The sequence below is a fragment of the Thunnus thynnus genome, chromosome 9, assembly GCF_963924715.1.
Source record: "Thunnus thynnus chromosome 9, fThuThy2.1, whole genome shotgun sequence".
Classification (NCBI taxonomy): Eukaryota; Metazoa; Chordata; class Actinopteri; order Scombriformes; family Scombridae; genus Thunnus; species Thunnus thynnus.
In genome coordinates this window covers 13,908,769-13,926,755 of record NC_089525.1, presented here as the reverse complement: position 1 = coordinate 13,926,755, position 17,987 = coordinate 13,908,769, and the positions used below count along the sequence as shown (strand labels likewise).

Sequence of the window (17,987 nt, the reverse complement as noted above, 5' to 3'; positions counted from 1 at the left end):
TTAATTGAAATAGTCACCCAAAACTTATTTTTGAATTAATTCATGACTAAGAACTAGTTGAGGAATTACTTAAAGTTTTGTATTTGAATATATGATATTTCCATAATTATTTTATATACGTGTATTATTTCGATCTCATTGCTTCATTTTCCTGTCGTCAAATTAAATTATATATTCATATTAAGGGCTGATTAAGGGTTAAACTCAGTCAGACGCGACACTGAAATCCGATACAGTTCTTGATGAGTTAGCCTTGTTGTAATAGAGAGCTTGTTACCACTGTGTTTTATGACTATCATTTCCACAGGTAGGTTTCTTGTCCTGATAACATTTCGGCACGAGCCTGTCAGCGGTAGTGAAAGCTCACGCGCTGCTGCACCGTCCCGTGCTCAACGCACTGCGTCATGGCGACAGCGGGGAAGAAGGAGTTACGCATTCCTTAATCGGACTTTTGGGAATATTACGCCGGCAGTCAGCGGACACATGTGTAAGTCGTTTTTAGTCCGTGTTGTTCAAACAGATGTCGGAGTATTTCGTCTTCTGAGGATTTTTCCTGTTGCGGTCTTACCTGTGCAGCCAGGTGAGCCGACACGACACCTGTGAGCACGTAGCAACACCCACGCAAGCAGTGTGTAATGTTTACTCCAAAGTTTTTCCTTATCTTACAATTACACATTATCAGACTGTCTGAATCAGACATTGAAGTTATATTGTTAGTGAACTTATTGCTTTAGATACAGTAGAGGACTTTGGACAGTAATGCTGTAGGTCTGTTATTGTGAAGTTCCTGTCATTGTACTAGCTTTTCATTCGTTTCTCTTCCAGTATGGTGGATTACAGCGTTCCTGATGTACCAGAAACCCTAGTCACAAAGAGAGGTGGCCGTTTTAAAATGGAGGAGCTGGCTCTATTGGCCTTGCTGAAATGTCCTCTGTGTTTGGAGCAGCTGGATGTGTCCGCCAAGGTCCTGCCCTGCCAGCACACTTTCTGTATGTCCTGTCTGCAGGAGCAGGAGGCAGCCAACTCCCAGCTGCTCTGCCCAGAGTGTCTCGCCCCTGTCCCGGCCAGGACAGTGGAGGAACTCCCTGCAAACATCCTGCTAGTGCAGCTCCTGGAAGGGCTCCAGGGGTTCAAGGGGCCCGGCAGGCAGACAGCCCACGACGCAGTGGCCTTGGCCAGGGGCATCATGACAGTCAGGGAGGGTCAGCAGCAGCAGGAGAGCCAACAGAGAGGGCAGCAAGGGCACAATGAGGTCAGTGCTCGACCCCGGCCTTATTCTGTGCATATCTATACACTACAACACATGCACCGCCTTTTGATGGTGGTAACTGTATTACTGTAACTGTCACACTGCAACAAGATTGAACACTATATTGCAACTTGCATGCCCTGATTTTGCCAAGTGGAGGAGGAAAAGGGCCTTGCAGACCCTACAAACCATGCCTCCTCCAAAACGTGCCCACTTATACACAACGCGTCAGTGGCTGAGGAAGACAATAGACCAAAGCAGATCAAAAATAAGTAATTAAAAGTAGCAATCTTAACAACTATTAAGCAAAGAAATGAGGATAACCTAGTCTAGGTGTTTGAGCCACAGCAATATATGACTTTCAACTCAAATAATGTGGTCTAATCAATGAATGAATGCAAACAAAAGGTGACTTAGGAAAATGAAATGATTTGAAAAAATAAGTATCAATATAGGTATTTTTGCAACTATTAAGCAGAAATAATGAGGAGAATCTATGAATTGTGTTAGTTTAACTGCTAAAAACATGTTATACATGTTGATATTTATGAACATCAAAATGTAGTTTTCATACATTTTACAATGTGAATAATTGAATAACTTTTTCAAAATTCATATCATGGGATCATTAGTTTCAAACATGTGCATTTACTATAACTTGACAACATGATTTTTAGTCTGATTTCAGAATCTTACATTAGCCTTTGTAGTTTGATATGTTATTGGTATGGACTGAACAACCCTTCACAATCATTATAATTAATAATTGTCTACTTTTTAACACCACATAAGGGGGGCTCACTAATGCACTAAATCATTCACATTAATGTTATTTTTGGTGAGTCAGCACCACTAGGGGTCCATTACAAAACCTTTACTGGAATCTTCATGCACTCCGTGAATGTAAACTATAAGAGGTTCATTAACCATATTTTGTCGAAGTTTGTCAATCTCTTCTGAGCTCCGTGTGCCATCTTTTCTTTTCCTGTGTCAACACCGGCCAAGCAGCTGAGATAAACAACATCATGTTTTTGGCGCGCTCTCTTCTGTGACCCAGAGCCACATAGATGGCTCTGCTGTGATCCTTCCAGCCCATGAACCATATTTGGAAGTTCAACTTCCTTCATGTTCAAGCTGTGGCTGCAGCTGGATGTACTTTGGTCCTGAGACCAACATTTTGTATGATAGCCCTGAGACAACAACTGCCTCAGCCAATCAACATTTGTGATGTCATCACAGAGAGCCCTGCTGCCAATGCCTGCAAATTTTAAAAACAGTGCTATGTCCAACATGAAAGTTCTAAAATTTTATTTAAAACTAAATTTTATTTAGTTAGTTTATTATTATTATTATGATGATATTTAAATACATATTTGCTTTTTACATTCGCATTTTTTCACCATGGCTGTAAGGTAACATTAGCTTGCATAGGTGAGCTAACAGTTAGCCAGGTTGCTACTAGCGAAAACTGATGAGCATTACTGTCTTTCTGGCTCATAATGAAACAATCTGAAAGTACAGTAATATTTAGTGTGCCTAGTTAAAAAAAAAAGGTAAAACTTAGCTGTCTAGCAAACATGAGCAAGCTAGCTAGCTTTTTTTTTTAGCTGTGCACACAATAAAAATATCAACATCTAAATATTACTTTCATATTGTTTCAGTTTGAACCAGAAAGACAGCAATGTTTGTTAGTTTTGGCTGGTGGCAACTTGGCTAAGTGTTAGCTCGCCTTTGTAAGCTAATGTTAGCTTACTTCCATGGTGGCAAAATGCTAATCTAAAAAGAAATTATTTTAATATCCTCTTAATAATAAGACTGTAGTAGCAGACTAGTATAAACTAACAAGTAAATTTTAGAACTTTCATGTCAGTCTCACTTCGTTATGTGCACATCTTTGCACAGCTGTTTTTACCTCCTTTTTAAAAAAAAAATGTTTTGCAGGCATCAGCAGCAGGGCTCTCTGACGTTGACTGGCTGAGGCAGATGTTGTCCCAGGGCTATCATACAAAATGTTGGTCTCAGGACAACAACCACTTGGCAAAATCAGGATGTGCATGCAACCCAAAGTGTGGTCACAGTGTTGGGTTAGCTTAGGTTAGCCCATCTCCTACAAACACTTTACATCAATGCTGACCATTTTCTAAAGCTTAACAGTTTTTAAAAAACATTTTTAATACATTCGTTCTTTCACATCAACATCATTATTGGATTTTAAACATGATCTGCATGATATGGATCAAATCCTCTGTCACAGCATATGCATGTGTATATCATAATATTGATATATATCATGATGAAGTAAATTTTCTATGAAAATGAACTGGAAACCTGTTTATGTATTAAATAACCACACATAAACATCTATTTTTGGCTAATCTATCATAAATACTGAAAAATCCTAGTACTTCATCACATTGGTGTAAACAATTATATAAAATTCTAGTATTTCCATAAAGCAGTGCTGCTCATGGATTTGTAACATGGCTCACAATGACCTGATACACCCACACATGTTAAAGGGAGAGCTACTCTGTATAAACCGTATGGCAAATTTATGTTGCCTCACAGTATATATCGTCACATTGCCCACCACTATGATGTCTCTTTAATGTATTCCTCCACACTCTGAAATCGGGCTGTATGCCTCATTTCTGATCTATGAATTACTTATTCATTGCTGAGTGGGATTCTTCACCTTTTAACCATGAACAGCTGTATAAGATTACATGACACATAAAGAGCTGGAAAGTAATCTGAACTATCAAAATGTTTCTTCTGGTAAAGTATGAGTCAGTATTTTCCCAAGTCTCTATTGCAATGAGATTTCCATAAACCTGTGCGAATTGTGTTTCGTTATTTTACAGCTGCATTTCAGCCTGACAATGACTTGCTTCTTGTATCACAGAGAACATGGGAGACCCCAACCCTCCTGAGTCCTGCGGAGAGGTCTATTATAACTTTAAACACTTACTGTATTGAGTAATAGCTTTAAGATTAAGAAGAATTCATTGAAAGTAATGCAGAAGATGCAGAATGCAGAAAGATCTCGAACTTATCAATAAGATTAGGTCATATAAATTGACATCTGATGGTAGTATTCCAGATACAGAAGTTAATGGTTGGGAGAAATTAGTTTCTTACATAAAACAGAGAAAGATTAAAGACCAAAAGTTATCTAATGAAGGACAGGATCAAAACACGACCAAGACAAAGCAGCTTGGACAAAGGCTTTTGCTGCATATCTTCTCCCTCATTTCCTGTCATCTTTTCACTGTAATAAAGGCTTTAAAACACCAGAAAAATGTAACAAAAATGTTATAAGACGAGAATTTGATTTAAACCCTGAAAACTCTATTTTAAATTTATAGTTAAAAGAGAAAAAAAATGGTTTAAATTGTCATTCATTCTCATTTTATTTGCAGAATTTTTAGTTAAATGTAATAAAAAATGCAATTTAAAAGAAAATAACAAAATAGAAAGCTATGAATGTTTAAAAATAATTTATCTATATAGAGCAGGTCTGTACAACACACCTCACGCTGTCACCTAATTTAAACCCAGCAGAGATCTGCGGATCATAAATGTACTTCACAGTGTGTAAATCATTACACAGTGTTTATTAGATGCTGATGTTTTATTCTCTGAAACAATTAGAAACACAGAGACCTTCCCTCTCAATAGTACTATGTTCAGTATAAACTGTTCAGGGCGTTCAAGAGTTTACTTGTAATCCTTCACTTGAGTTCAGCCAGAGTTTGAAAAGCTCAGCTGAGTTCATGAGGGAGAGTTTGTGATCATCCTACCGTTTTAGACGCTTCAGACAACCTGCAGCTCAGAGCTGTGTTAGATAACTTATTCCAGCAGTATCCTTTCACTCATTCCACGTATCACAAAAGTCCCATTTTAGTGGGCTCATCTTAGAATAACATCAACATACTGTAGAGATTAAATGCAAGCTGGACCTGATGAGGGAAAACTGTAGACAGTTTCTTGCTTTTTGTAATTATTTGCCAGTTGATTTGAATTCCTCAAAAGTTTTCTTCAAATCCATCAACTTCTCTTCTCAGGAATCATTTCTCAGCAGTATTCTTCTTCTTCAGCTTTAATAAACAGCACAAATTGGGTCCCCTGACTGACTCTGTGGAAGACAACATCACTTAGTTACTGCTCAGAAAATTGTCCCAGAAATGGGACAATTTTTTTTTTCTGAGTGTGAGATGGAGTAGGTATTATTTTTATTTTACTTTTTATTTTTTCCCTGAGAGTTGTGATCGTCCCAATCTTCAATGACATCAATCACATTTATGGATTGTAAACAGTTCGATGATATTTCACACTGTGTTATTAACACTGTATTATAGATAATTCTTCAAGAAAGATATTTCCATTTAACTTGTATATTTGTAGAAATCTAGAAAGTAATGCAATGCTCTTCTCTTTTTTTGAAGGACATTAGTTTTGTGAAGATTCACACAAGTTATAAAATATTCCTTATCACGTTTGTCTCTTGGCGGTTTCCTGTCTCTTAACCTTACTGAAAAAGTGTAACTGAAAACCGTGAAACACTTGATAACATCATCCTTAAAAGGAAAAAGAATGTGTCATATGAAACACATCTGCATATCTAGATAAGAATATTATACATCTGTGTCTTTTGGATACAAAATGTGTTAAAAACATAAGAGTTTTTCTCAGTCTGCCTACACTCTTGTACTGAAAACCAGGTTGCGGTGAACCGAAGGAGAATCACTGAGAGTGATACATCCTGATTGAAAGCCCGAAATGTGTGTTTGGACCAGACAGATGTTTTAGTCTGTGTGTTATCTTTCTTGTCTCTCTTTTTCATTAACAATATTTTGTACTACATTCCTTGTCCCCGGTGTGTAAAAGGAGCGATACAGGAGGTCATTCAGACTCAAAATTTCATCTGCCTTTGCCAGGCCTGCTGACATTGAACTGCTCGTAGACTAAACTTACCTTTATTGTTTGCTTATAACACTCTGCTTTTTGCATATCAGGATTACCAGAACATTTGAATATATCTGGACAGGGACTTACCTTTTATTTATTGTTATTATTCTAATCACTTTGCTCATTTCACACTGGAATATTTGACTGTATCTGGATGTTATTAATCTGCAGCACTTTATGCCCTCATCTCATATCTTATTTATAACCAGACTATCAGTCTTTATCCCCACTTATCCATTCTTTAGTCTTTCTGCTTATTCATCATAGCTGCTGTGTTCATGTACTTGTTGTCATCTGTAATTTAATGTATCTGCCTGCTACAACAATTTAATTTCCCTCCAGGGATTAATTAAGTCAACTATCTATCTATCTGGTCACGACTTGTCATAGTTAAAGATTAGGACAAAATAAATAGCTTCATGTTGGGCGTTCACCGTCTGAAATTGCAGTTATGTTGGCAATTTATCACCTTTAAAAGAGAGCTCAGCCTCAAGAGCTTTTGCAACCCAAAACCTATAAAAGAGTTTGATTTCACAATCTTGAGAAATGCAGTGAATCATGTTAAACAACGGACACCATATTTCTTGAACATTCTACATATTTGACTTTCTTCTGTTCCTCAGGTTGCTGTCCGAGCTTCAACACGTTACCAACAAGGAGATTCACCGGTGCTCACGCCCTGTAATAGTATCACGCCGAAATACAAAGTGGATGAAGGCTGGCATCACGGAAACGCCGGTGACAGTAGCGGCGCGTCTGTCACTGCCAGCACGCCGCAGGCCGTCAGCCAGATGCCTCAGCTGCAGCCCCTCCAGCAGTCCCAACCACCGGCTCTCTCCAGAGCGCTGTACGACTTTAATCCTGAAGAAATGAATCTAGAAGACAGTAAATATTGTCTCAGCTTCCTGAAGGTTTGACTCTCAAACTACTTACTTAACATGGCAGTATAATGCTCATTTGCATAGAGTTCACTCACTTGTATGTGCACATCTTATCTTTTAAAATACTAGCAGGGTTTCCTGCAGTGTTGAATAGCAGAGATGGAAATAGAAATGAATATAACCTCCTCCAACATCATCATCACAAAATCTGCACTGTAATTAATACATAACAAGCACACATGCAGAAGATTAACACACTTTTATGAACTAAAACATTACTTTTAAAGGGAAAAGAACAATTGTGCTGTTTCGCCTTTATTATATTGCACTTAATGAGTGTGACTTAGACTGTCATCTACTAACCAAACTGATCAGAAAACAAGATGTGTCTGGATGTGGGTGCTTAGCACCTCTGCTAAACAACTTCCTGGCAGAGGTTATAGCTAGTGTATTTGTATTGCACTTTTCAGCGACAAGGCAATCCAACATCTCATAAGGCATAGAAAGGCATGAAGACAAGACATAAGAAAAACACAAGTCAATATAAAAACACACACAGGGAAACCCACTTAAGGATCATTTATCGGGAAGAAACTGCAAACATTTAACTGTTTTTTAATTTGCTTGATTTCTCTGGTTAATATCACTAAATGATTACTTTTTAACTTTAAATACTCATTTGTCAGTTTATCTGCATCTGCATTTTATGGACCAAACAATGTATTTATCAATTGGAATAAACAAAATATAGATCCATCAGTTATGAAAAAAAACAAACTTGTTTGCTGCCTTTGGTGATACAACTATCACAATGTCCTTGTCAGTTCAGTTGCTTAGCTTAATTGACTCCCTGATTCACTGTCTGCATCCTCTGGTGTGGTTTATTTGAGCTGGTAGTGCATCTATGTATCATGTATAGCACAGGAAGTCCCCAATTGTACTAATACATAATGGTCAGTGGTCGTTGCTTTTTGTTCTTTTCACTGTTTTGAAAGCCTAAAAATTGAGACTTGTACAACTGGAGGCACAGACCTCTGCTGCAGAGGTTGTTACTTACCCTGAAGGATTTCTGAGAGAGTTATATAAGGGCCTCAGTAGGCCTACTTAGTAGTGTGCTCTCCATTAATGCACACTTGAGCTTGCCTTTTTTGAAAATACAAATGCAGATGGTCAAATGGTTTTTAGAGCGAGGCTGGCCGCAGAAAGGACTGGGCCTGCAGACACAAAGGGCGTTCATGTCACATGCTGTGGGAGAAACGCTGGGCTTGGAGAGTTTCAGAGCTCAGTGCTCAGTCTCCAGGGCGAGCACACTCTGTTATAAGCACCTGGCAACTTGTTTTTTTTTTCTTCTTTACAGCAGTCTCTCTGCCTTTCACCTTGTTGTCACTTTTGCCACTCTTAAGTTCACTTCTCTCTGTGTGTGTTACTTATTTTTATCTACAGGGAGACATCCTTACTGTCATCAGACGGGTGGATGAACACTGGATTGAAGCCAAGCTAGGGGACAAAGTTGGAATTTGCCCTTTGCAGTTTACTGAGGTTAGTTCTTTCTTTCTTTCTTTCTTTCTTTCTTTCTTTCTTTCTTTCTTTCTTTATTTGAATGTGGGTTATGGCCTTTTCAGTGTGATGAGGGTTGACACCTGCCGTTTGGCCACTTTGCTCTGATAGTTTAGCTCTTGTAATGAATTGAACCATAGATGTCGTCGCTGGATGTCATTAATTCTGGGTCACTGCCGGGGTGCTACCTTGATTTCCATTCAAATCTTTGATTCATCCGTAAATGTCACTCCTGCGCCGCAAAGTGCTGAGGCAGAGAGCTAATCTCTGAAGCCCTGCTGTGTCTGCAGCTTCTTATTAGTGTGTGACTATGTGGCTTACTCAGGTTTGCAGAGCTTGCTTAGCTAGCTGACTGTCATTTGTTTTCCTCTGTACTTTCTGCCTCCAGGAATTAACTTCATGCATGCCAGGGAAAATTGTATTCGTTCATACATTGGGGTTAACGTAGTGCCTCATTCAGTTCCTCTTGTTTACTTTCCTCACTTGTCATCTGTTTTCCTAATTTTCTCTAACTCTTCCCCTCCCCTTATTAGTTCTCTCTTCCTCTTACTCCTCCTTTCCTCTACTGCTCATCCATGTCTTCTCCTAAAGCCCCGCCTCGGCAGTGCTCTCCATCCCTTTTCTACCTCTGTGCTCTTACTCTTTCATCCTCCTCTTTTCTCCTCTCCCCTCTCCTTCCTGAGCCTGCCTCTCCTCGAGTGTCGTGCAGCCAGGCGTGAAGACACAGTAATGCTTTCTCTGCTTGGGTGGCATAACAGCACATCACTGTGGGGAGTGAAAGCATTAACCCTGCCATTCCTGTCTGTGTGCCTGCCTGCCTGTCTGTGCAGCTCTATATTTCATGTTGCCTCCTGCTCCTCTCTCAGCGCCAGTCAACACTTCCTGGCTTATTGGCTGGTACTTATCCTCCTGTCTGTCTGCCTGCCTACCTGCCTGTCCAACAAGTTGTAGGGGTGAGTGGAGTAGTCATAAGTGGATGTATTTAGACAGCCGTTTCACTGATCAGCAGGAGCAGAGGTTGACAGGCGCAAGTAGCAGGTAGGAGCGAGTTGGAGAGGATTTTCTCGATTGAAGATTGACTGTTCTCTTTGTAAGGATTTGTCCTGGTTTTCACTGTGGTTTCTCTTCATGCATTCATCTCTTCCAGCCAAACTCAGTGACTGTCAAACTGCTAGAGGGAAAGAGTCGGAGGGGGGGTGACTCAGCAGAATTTCACCATCGGACCGGGAGCGGGGGCAAAGACAAGGCCACTGACGCATCCAACAGGACCACCCATTACAGAGTCCCTCAAGTTCCAGCAAAGACACCCATCATCAATGCTTTGCCTCTCTCCAACCAGAGGAAACAGCCCGGAGCCAGCAGCATCAACTTTCATCAGACGGTCAAAAGAGAGTCGACCAAAATCAGCAGTTTCAACAGCTCCAACCGTCAGGGTCACACATACCGGCTCTCTTTGCCCTCTGCTGCCCGGGGACACGCTCACCCCTCCAGAGTGAACTATCAGCGCATTAGACGCCACTCTGACAACACACACAGACACCTGTTACAGGTGAGTCATGTGCCAAAATATTTGCCTTTATGCATGTCACTTTGATGTGATAGTTTCATATTTTTATCTCTTTCAGTTTCCTCTTTCACAATTTGTGAGCTAAACTATGTTTGACTTTGTGTAGTTTGCAGTGAGTTGCTGTAAACATGTGGTTGGCAAAAGGCATGAAACTTTTCTGTGAGATAATAGGTGTTTTTTTTTGAGGGATCAAGTTGTCCTCAGAGGCACAGGGAGGGAACCATGACACAAAGCTTAAGGAATGAATGTGAGAGAGGCATCGCCCTTGTATTGGCTGCTACACGATTAAGTGTCTCTCATTAAGACAACACAGATGTGGTTAAAAGGTTGGATATGAAATATGCAGGATTAAAGGAATGAAAGGACTGGAGGTGAGTGGACCGAAACGTTCAAAGGTCTTTAATCAACAGTCCTGGGACATAAGCCAGGGTTTCTCGTCAGAAGTGAATAACAGTCTAACAGTGTTTGTGTCCTTTTTCTTTCTCCAGCTAAAGAAAATAAAGAACTTGAGAGAAGTTTGGCAGAACAGTAGAGCTTTAGAAAAAACAAAAATGCTCCTTTGACTTGAACTAGAGGCCCAATTAAAGTACTTCTGTTAACTTTCAGGTAATGTCTTCTAAATTACTAAATTATTAGGTGAACACTCAAGTCTCAAAGACTCTTAAAACTGACTACAAATATAAGTATCTTTTGCCATTTTGGCTGTTTTTCATTCTTGCATGAAGCTGTTTCTGGCGCCTATGAATTAAATAAACTCATAATTTAGTGACGTTTGGGTGTCAAACTATGAAGACTGTCTGCTCACCGACTCTTTTCATATGACCAACATGATATGCCCTGCATATTTTATACAGACTGTATCGCATGACAGGATGATGGATGGAAGATTAAGACCTCAATAAGACAATTTCTAAATCAGACATTGTGAAACTCTTCAGGCAAGTGTTTGCATGTGGTAGACAGCGTAGTGATGTGGCTGAGGGTTCACATATACACTGCATTTCATTTTTCAAAATATGTTTAGATGACGTGCAGCATAACAGAAACACAATAACAAACCATGCTGTGAAAAACCCAAAGAATAATAAAATATGTACTTATTTAGTCTGATTACCTCACCTTAAAGCTTTTAATGTATACATGTCATGTCAACAATATTATGTAAGTCCATTCATGTACATTAGAAATAATGGCAAAATAATGAGGATACTGTAGTGCCAACTAGTGCTTGAGTGAAGTGCCGACATAAAAGTCTCTGCAAGGTTTAAGAATATAACCTGCTGCCAAGTGCCTTGCCCCCTGAGATAATGATTTCCTTTGAGTCAGTTGAAATTTCTCAGCTCTGCCCTGCAATTATACATGTCAGAGCATAAAATGCAAGACCTCATGCAGGTTGGAGAAAAACCAGTAGAGGAAGGGAGGTGGAAGAGACTTGAAACTTGAAATAAAAAATGAGGAAATGGGAGAGATAGAAAAGAAGGAGGAAATACTGAAGGAAAAGAAAGAATGGTGTAGAGCTGGCAAAAGAAACAGAAAACAAAATTTCCCAAGCTGCAAAAAGGCAAAACACAAGAAGTAGGAAGAGGAGGAAAAATAAGAGTGTGGGAGGCTTGGAGAGTCCCTCAGTGTGTCTGCTTATCTCTCTCATGCTGATGATGATGAGTCACTGGTGGTTTGTTACATAACAGACCCCTCTCTCTCTCCCCTGCCTTCACTCCTTCCTCTTCACTAAGCAGGTAACACTCACTCTCACATCAGTGGACCAGTAATAGCAGACAAGTCATGCACTTCCCTTTTTAAAGGAGAGGAGGGCTCCGTCCCTAAAGCTGAAGCTGAGCTCCCTACTGACCAACCCAGCATGTGTGCTATTCTTAGTGTTGCGCCCCATCACCTCTCACCTCTGGCTCCGCTGTTTCACAAGGAGATGCAGCTTCCCACCAACTGTGGATGAAACAATTAGTGTGAATATTGGCATGATTATGTAAGAACATAAATCAGGATGGAAAAGAGACAAAAAGTTTAATACCGTATCATACATCTCTGCTGCATCAAGATACCAGCTATCATTGTTACAAAAAGATTCTTTGTGAGGAACCCTGTCTGCCTCAAACTCACATCTTGAAATAAAGAAATCCAAAACACCATTTAATAGTCAAAATATCCGTCACATCTTTCTTGTTACCAAAGGTTTTTGTGCATTAAAATAATATTGACTGAATTGATTGAATGTATTGAGCCTCTCTGGGCTCATAAAAGTTGCCCTCAACCACACGACATTCATTCTATTAATAGAATAAACTTTCATAGTACAAAATGTGATTAATATAATTCAAGCTCATGTTATTAGTTCACAGAGTTTGGTGACATAATTTCCTGCATAGCTTCATCCAACTTCAGCCTGACTAAAGCCCTAATTAGTCAGAGTAATTGAAAGTGCTTGTGCAGGACCTTTTAATCAGTAATTGATTCTGACACATTTTCACTTTGTGTTCATCTCACAGCTAAAAGTATTGGTCATCCTGTGTGTCCGAAAACCCACTTTGTTTAGTTACTTACATGTATATGTGTATCACATTTTTACATACACATACGTAAGTGTTGAGCTTCACAAATAGATTTTTACATAATCTTTTTTGCTGGAATTTGGAGATTTTTCCTTCATTTTACAGCAAGACGTTTTGCAGGCTTATTCTTTCTGATAAAATTACTTAAAATATCACATGGCATTCTGATAATCGGAGATGTTTTTGTTTTTTGCTGATCTTTCTGAGTTCTGTATACAGTTAAAACACTTTGGATACATGTTTCTATGCACAGATAAATTTGTATTTAATATGATTAGAAAGGACACAGTACACAGTAGTGTATTGTAGGTCATTTTTGCTCATTCAGACTGAACAGCCAATCTCATCACAACTGGCCTCTGCCTTGTTTTTTCAATTGTCAGACAAAGACTTTGTGATTAAGTGCCATCATAAAACAAAACAGTAACAGGGAAAAAATTCTGGTGTGGCATTGAAATTGGCTTTGGGAAAAGAAATATTTTAAATTACAGAGAATAAATTACATACAAATGACAAATGACCTGCAGTTAACTCTTTTGTTATTGAGAAAAGACACAGGCTGAAATACCATTGCATAATAATGAGCTGTATCAAGATATTTTACAAATCCCATAGTTATATTATATATTTAAACTATATCTATTCATGCAATTATTTATTCTATAAGATTTTATTTGTGTCTTTGACTTTGAACACTTCTGATTTCCATACATACATGTATATATTCTGTTAATTGGTTTATTTATGGCAGCAGGGATTCTAGAGGATGTCCCCTGTTTGAACAGAATAAGACTTTATTTGCTGTTCGGCCAGTAGAGGTATACTCTCCATGTAAATATAGCCACTGCCGTTGCTGGGTCACTGCACCTGGCCATAGCGTGACTGCAGCATAACTCAGACAGGCTCTTTGTATCTGATAAAACACAAACCAAGAATAGAAAAAGGACACAGAATAATAAAAAGAACTAAATAATTCAATACATGAAAAAAGTGGCGTTTGGCTTCTTTCTTGTTGCATTAAACAACATTTTCAAGATGTTACAAGATGAAAATTAAATTTCCCTCTTGCTGCCTTTATTTTCTCTACAGTAGAGGTGATTTAGAGAAAGCTACAACAGGAAGTTCTCACTATTTAGTGGTCAAGGCTGTGTCATAAAAGCCTTGCTCTATGCTCAGCGTACGCATGGACAAAGACATTATAGATGACAGTGATGAACATCCATCTGCTCATATAAGATGGAAGGCTTCAGGATATACTATCCTAACTTTATCTCTTTTTACTTCTGCCTCACAGCACTGCTTTTGACAAGTGAGAATGTGGTTGTAGCAATAGCTGCATCTTAATTAAGACTTGCTTTGTGTTTCTGTGAGGTACAGTGTGAATACATTGCAGCACATCAGGATCCAGGCACATGCTATATACAGAGAACCTTTGCCTACAGGCCAGTATTAATGCTTTAAGCAGTAGATGGGTGGTAGTGCTGTAAATAGCAGCAAGCATCTGCGGACGTCACTGAGGAGATAATAGGCACTGGGAAAGTTATTTTCATCCCTCTCTAATGATAACAAAAAGAAAACCTCACATGTGTGGGATTTGTTTGGTCAGAGGAGAAAATTAAAAGTATATAAAAAACCTCTCGCTAAAAGGCTTTTTCATCTTGGTAATTAAATAATTAGGTATTAAGCTTCATACTGTGTTGTTAACAGTTGGAGACACACCTCAGTGTCACTCCCTGCTAGACGCTGGCTGCGTCAGGCCTGACTCACTGCTTGATGACTTGAGGCCTGTCAGAGTTTCTTAGCGCTCAGCTTTGAAGAGAAGCTTGAATAAAATGCAAAAGACGTCTGTCATGCCATTACATATACATTTTACTGTTACTGTATGTTACATAGCTTAAAATATAAACAGTCTATATTGATAAAGATTGAGCTGAGCATTTCAAATAATCATGTCAGACGGGTGACAAATTGAAGGAAGAATCTGAATAAATGAGTGGAGAAACTCCGCAGATGCGGATGCAAGAGGACAGAGATGTCACTGAATGATCTGATGAATATGAAATTATGTGAATCATATGCTATGTCCTTCGCAGTCAACATATCTCAACCTAATTGAATTTAGACTGATGTGTTTAGACAGCGCTCCCCACCATCATCGTTAAAATACTTAGTGAGGGAATATTTAGTTTAGCTTACCATATTTGGCAGTTTGAGCTTAAACGTCTGAGTTAAGCTTTAATTTGACTCCCTTTTTAAAAGTCATTTTCTGATTCCTGGCACCACAGAACCTAAAGGAACAAGTACCCATAAGATGGTCTTTGAGATACTTACGGCTCTATTATTATATATATTGTGTACCGCTCTGAGTTGTGTTTGTATGCCTCTATTCTTCAAGTGCAACCATCCGAGCTTTTGGGAACTGATGTTTGCCAAAATGTACCCAAAACACTTGTTCTAAGAGATCAGTAGTTTGTCTTTTAGTGTTTCCCCCTAATATCTTTTGGAAGAATAATGTTCATCCCTCTTTTTGAATTCAATATAATGATAATTTTGGATCCAACTCATTACAGAGTGAGAAGAAGATGACCAGTGAGACTCCACCCAACATCTCTATGGCTCTCGTGAACCCCCAGATGTCCTCTGCCCCTGCAGACAGCAAAAACTCCTCCACGCAGCAGCTCTCAATCAGTGTGTGAGTTACTGTTTTAAACCTTATATTAATTAAATGAAGGTGCAACATAACCATATACAAAGAAACACCAACCACTCGAATATCCATAAAATTGAGCTTAATCTGGATATATGTTGTAGAAAGCGTGGTAGTGACCCTCTGTGTGACTCCTCAGGTGTGCTGTCCTGTACTCCTATAAACCACGACGCCCAGAGGAGCTGGAGCTGAGGAAAGGAGAGATGGTGGGAGTCTACGGAAAGTTCAAAGAAGGCTGGCTGCGTGGGTTATCTCTTAGAACGGGCAAAGTAGGCATTCTGCCCAGCAACTACGTCACTCCTGTGCTCAGGTGAAAGGCTATGATCCCTGACTGCAGAATGTGGGGGCTAAATGACGTTTAGATTCAGGATTCAGTAGTTTAGTGTGGGCAGGAGGACATGTCATCATGTACACATTTATATGATTCATGAATCAGAAATATAAAGCTATATAACGAGCTGCAAATAAACTTAAACTACAGTATAACGTGATGTAGGTACTTCAGTTTTTTATATTAATGTGTCTCATTGCCTCACTGCAGAACATCGGCCAGACTTCTGGAGACCAAAGCAGCTAATGCGTCCGTACAGTATAACACAGTCTCTGGAAAGAAACCCACAGCTGCCAAGAATCCTGCTGTGGTCCTTGCTCTTGATCGGGTAAACGCTGATGGAGCGATATACTCAACAGGACAGGTCCCATCTGTGCCAAATGGAGCACAGCACGCAATGACATCCACTGGCGCTGGAAAATCGTCCTTCTGTGGGGGTTCACAAGGTTGGGACACCGTGAGGCGCATCTTTAACCCACATAGAGGTGAGTGAGCAACCAGCTCATCATCTAACATCTTGATTGAATTAGAGATTTCAGAAGGTTTTCAAAGATCATCTTTTAACTTTCTAAATGTATTTTTTTCAGGCTCAAACACGTTTTCTCATTCGTCCAATTTGAATGTCCCGTCCAACTTTGCACAAGTTCAGGCGTCCGGCTACTCACCTGCCCTGCAGAGGAAGAAAAACAGTGGCATCCTTCCCAACTCTGGCAGACCACTGCGCTGGATGACTGAGTCAGCAGCGCCCTCTGCTGCTTCAGTCCTGAAGGACAAGGACTTCATCACTTCTCATGAGGCAGCATTTCACCATGTTAGACAGCCCTCTAATGGCCCTCACTCAATTCTGGTCAGACCTGACTCACACAAGAACAATACAGATAAGGTAAAGTAATACTTTTGTATCATGCAAGAGCTTTGAGCTTGTATTTGTCATAAGTTATTCACTATTTATGCACTAATTTGTTTTAGTTTGCACTATTAAACTCAAAGTTCTGCATGTGCCTTACTGTAAACATTTTACTTCCCAAGCCTGCAAAGTCAGTGCGGTTCCTAACAGATGAAGACTCCCCTCCTCCAAGACTTCGGACCTCCTCCTGGTCCTCGGGAAGTCAGGTTCCCTCTAACAGCCGGCCTGGCCCCCCTCCGCTAGAAGTGTGGGCTCCATCACTCACCCTGGGAAGAGACGGACCAGGAATCATTCTTAAAGAAGGAAAAGCTCCTATTCTCAGGAAAGGCCTTGAACCAGCCATCACAGACCTGAATTCTAACCCCCAAAAACCAATATCATCATCCCAGCCGTCGCTCTCAGCCGTGTCAGCTCAGTTCAGCCCCAGCAGGTGTGTTGTATTTGTGCATTTGCCCTTGAAAACAGAGAGTGGTGATTAATTATCAGACAGAAGCGGCAGGCTTGAAAAATTGCTATTGATGTGACTCACTGCACAGAGATCTTTACTATCTTTTGCTTGTTTTCCTTCTCAGACACAGAGTGACCACAACGCATTTAGCCCAGACAGACTCTGAACTCAGTCTGCTTCAAGGAGAGTTCGTCCTTGTCCACAGACCTCGACCCGACAGACGAGTTCTGGTTACTCAGGAGAGCAGCGGCCACACAGGCTTATTTCACAGTAGTGTTCTTCAAGCCCTGGAGAGGCTCAGCTGACTGTGTAGTGTTACTGTAGTAGTATATTTCTATTTTCCCTGTGTTCAAAACTGCCAAATGACTTGACTGACCTGCTGAACAACAGGATGTGTGTTAAGGTCCAAAGGTTAATACTGCCAAATGACAATCCTATGAAGAAAGTGTTTATTTTTGTCCTGAGTGCATGTGAGAGTGTGATTAAATCTCCAGAGATTGAGTCCTTCAATGTATGTGCATGTATGTTACACATGTACGAATATAAGATTTTGCACAAAAATCCACCTAATGGCTGTTCCCTGTTCAAACCCATGTTACACGCATTGGTGAGTGCCTTTGTCAAAACCCACAAAGAAAACAAACTATATTTAACTATATTTAGAGAAATTATAAGGTAAAATATCTGTACTGCTTATGTGGTAATAAACTATACTTCCAGAACATTAGTAGGTGGTGTCTTATTTCCAGTATTTGCACAGAGTCTTGGTCAAATGCAAAAGTATTGCATTCAAAAATGTGTGTAA

General features: G+C 39.8%; 1 protein-coding gene across 5 annotated transcripts; it reads left to right on the top strand.

Annotated features, from left to right (window-relative positions):
- Positions 1–210: 210 nt before the first annotated feature.
- On the top strand, positions 211–17,909 carry sh3rf2 (SH3 domain containing ring finger 2). Of its 5 annotated transcripts, none has more exons than XM_067599004.1 (12): positions 211–487; positions 826–1,252; positions 6,844–7,131; positions 8,545–8,640; positions 9,489–9,611; positions 9,806–10,207; positions 15,360–15,481; positions 15,636–15,806; positions 16,038–16,312; positions 16,415–16,710; positions 16,857–17,164; positions 17,307–17,909. In XM_067599004.1, exons 2-12 carry the CDS (start codon positions 827–829, stop codon positions 17,485–17,487), a joined length of 2,688 nt encoding a protein of 895 aa, XP_067455105.1. In that variant the 5' UTR covers positions 211–487; position 826; the 3' UTR covers positions 17,488–17,909. The 5 variants fall into 5 exon arrangements, with proteins under 5 accessions (XP_067455105.1, XP_067455106.1, XP_067455103.1 ...); XM_067599005.1 differs by having other exon boundaries at positions 211–580; positions 9,525–9,611; XM_067599002.1 differs by having other exon boundaries at positions 211–580.
- Positions 17,910–17,987: the final 78 nt, after the last annotated feature.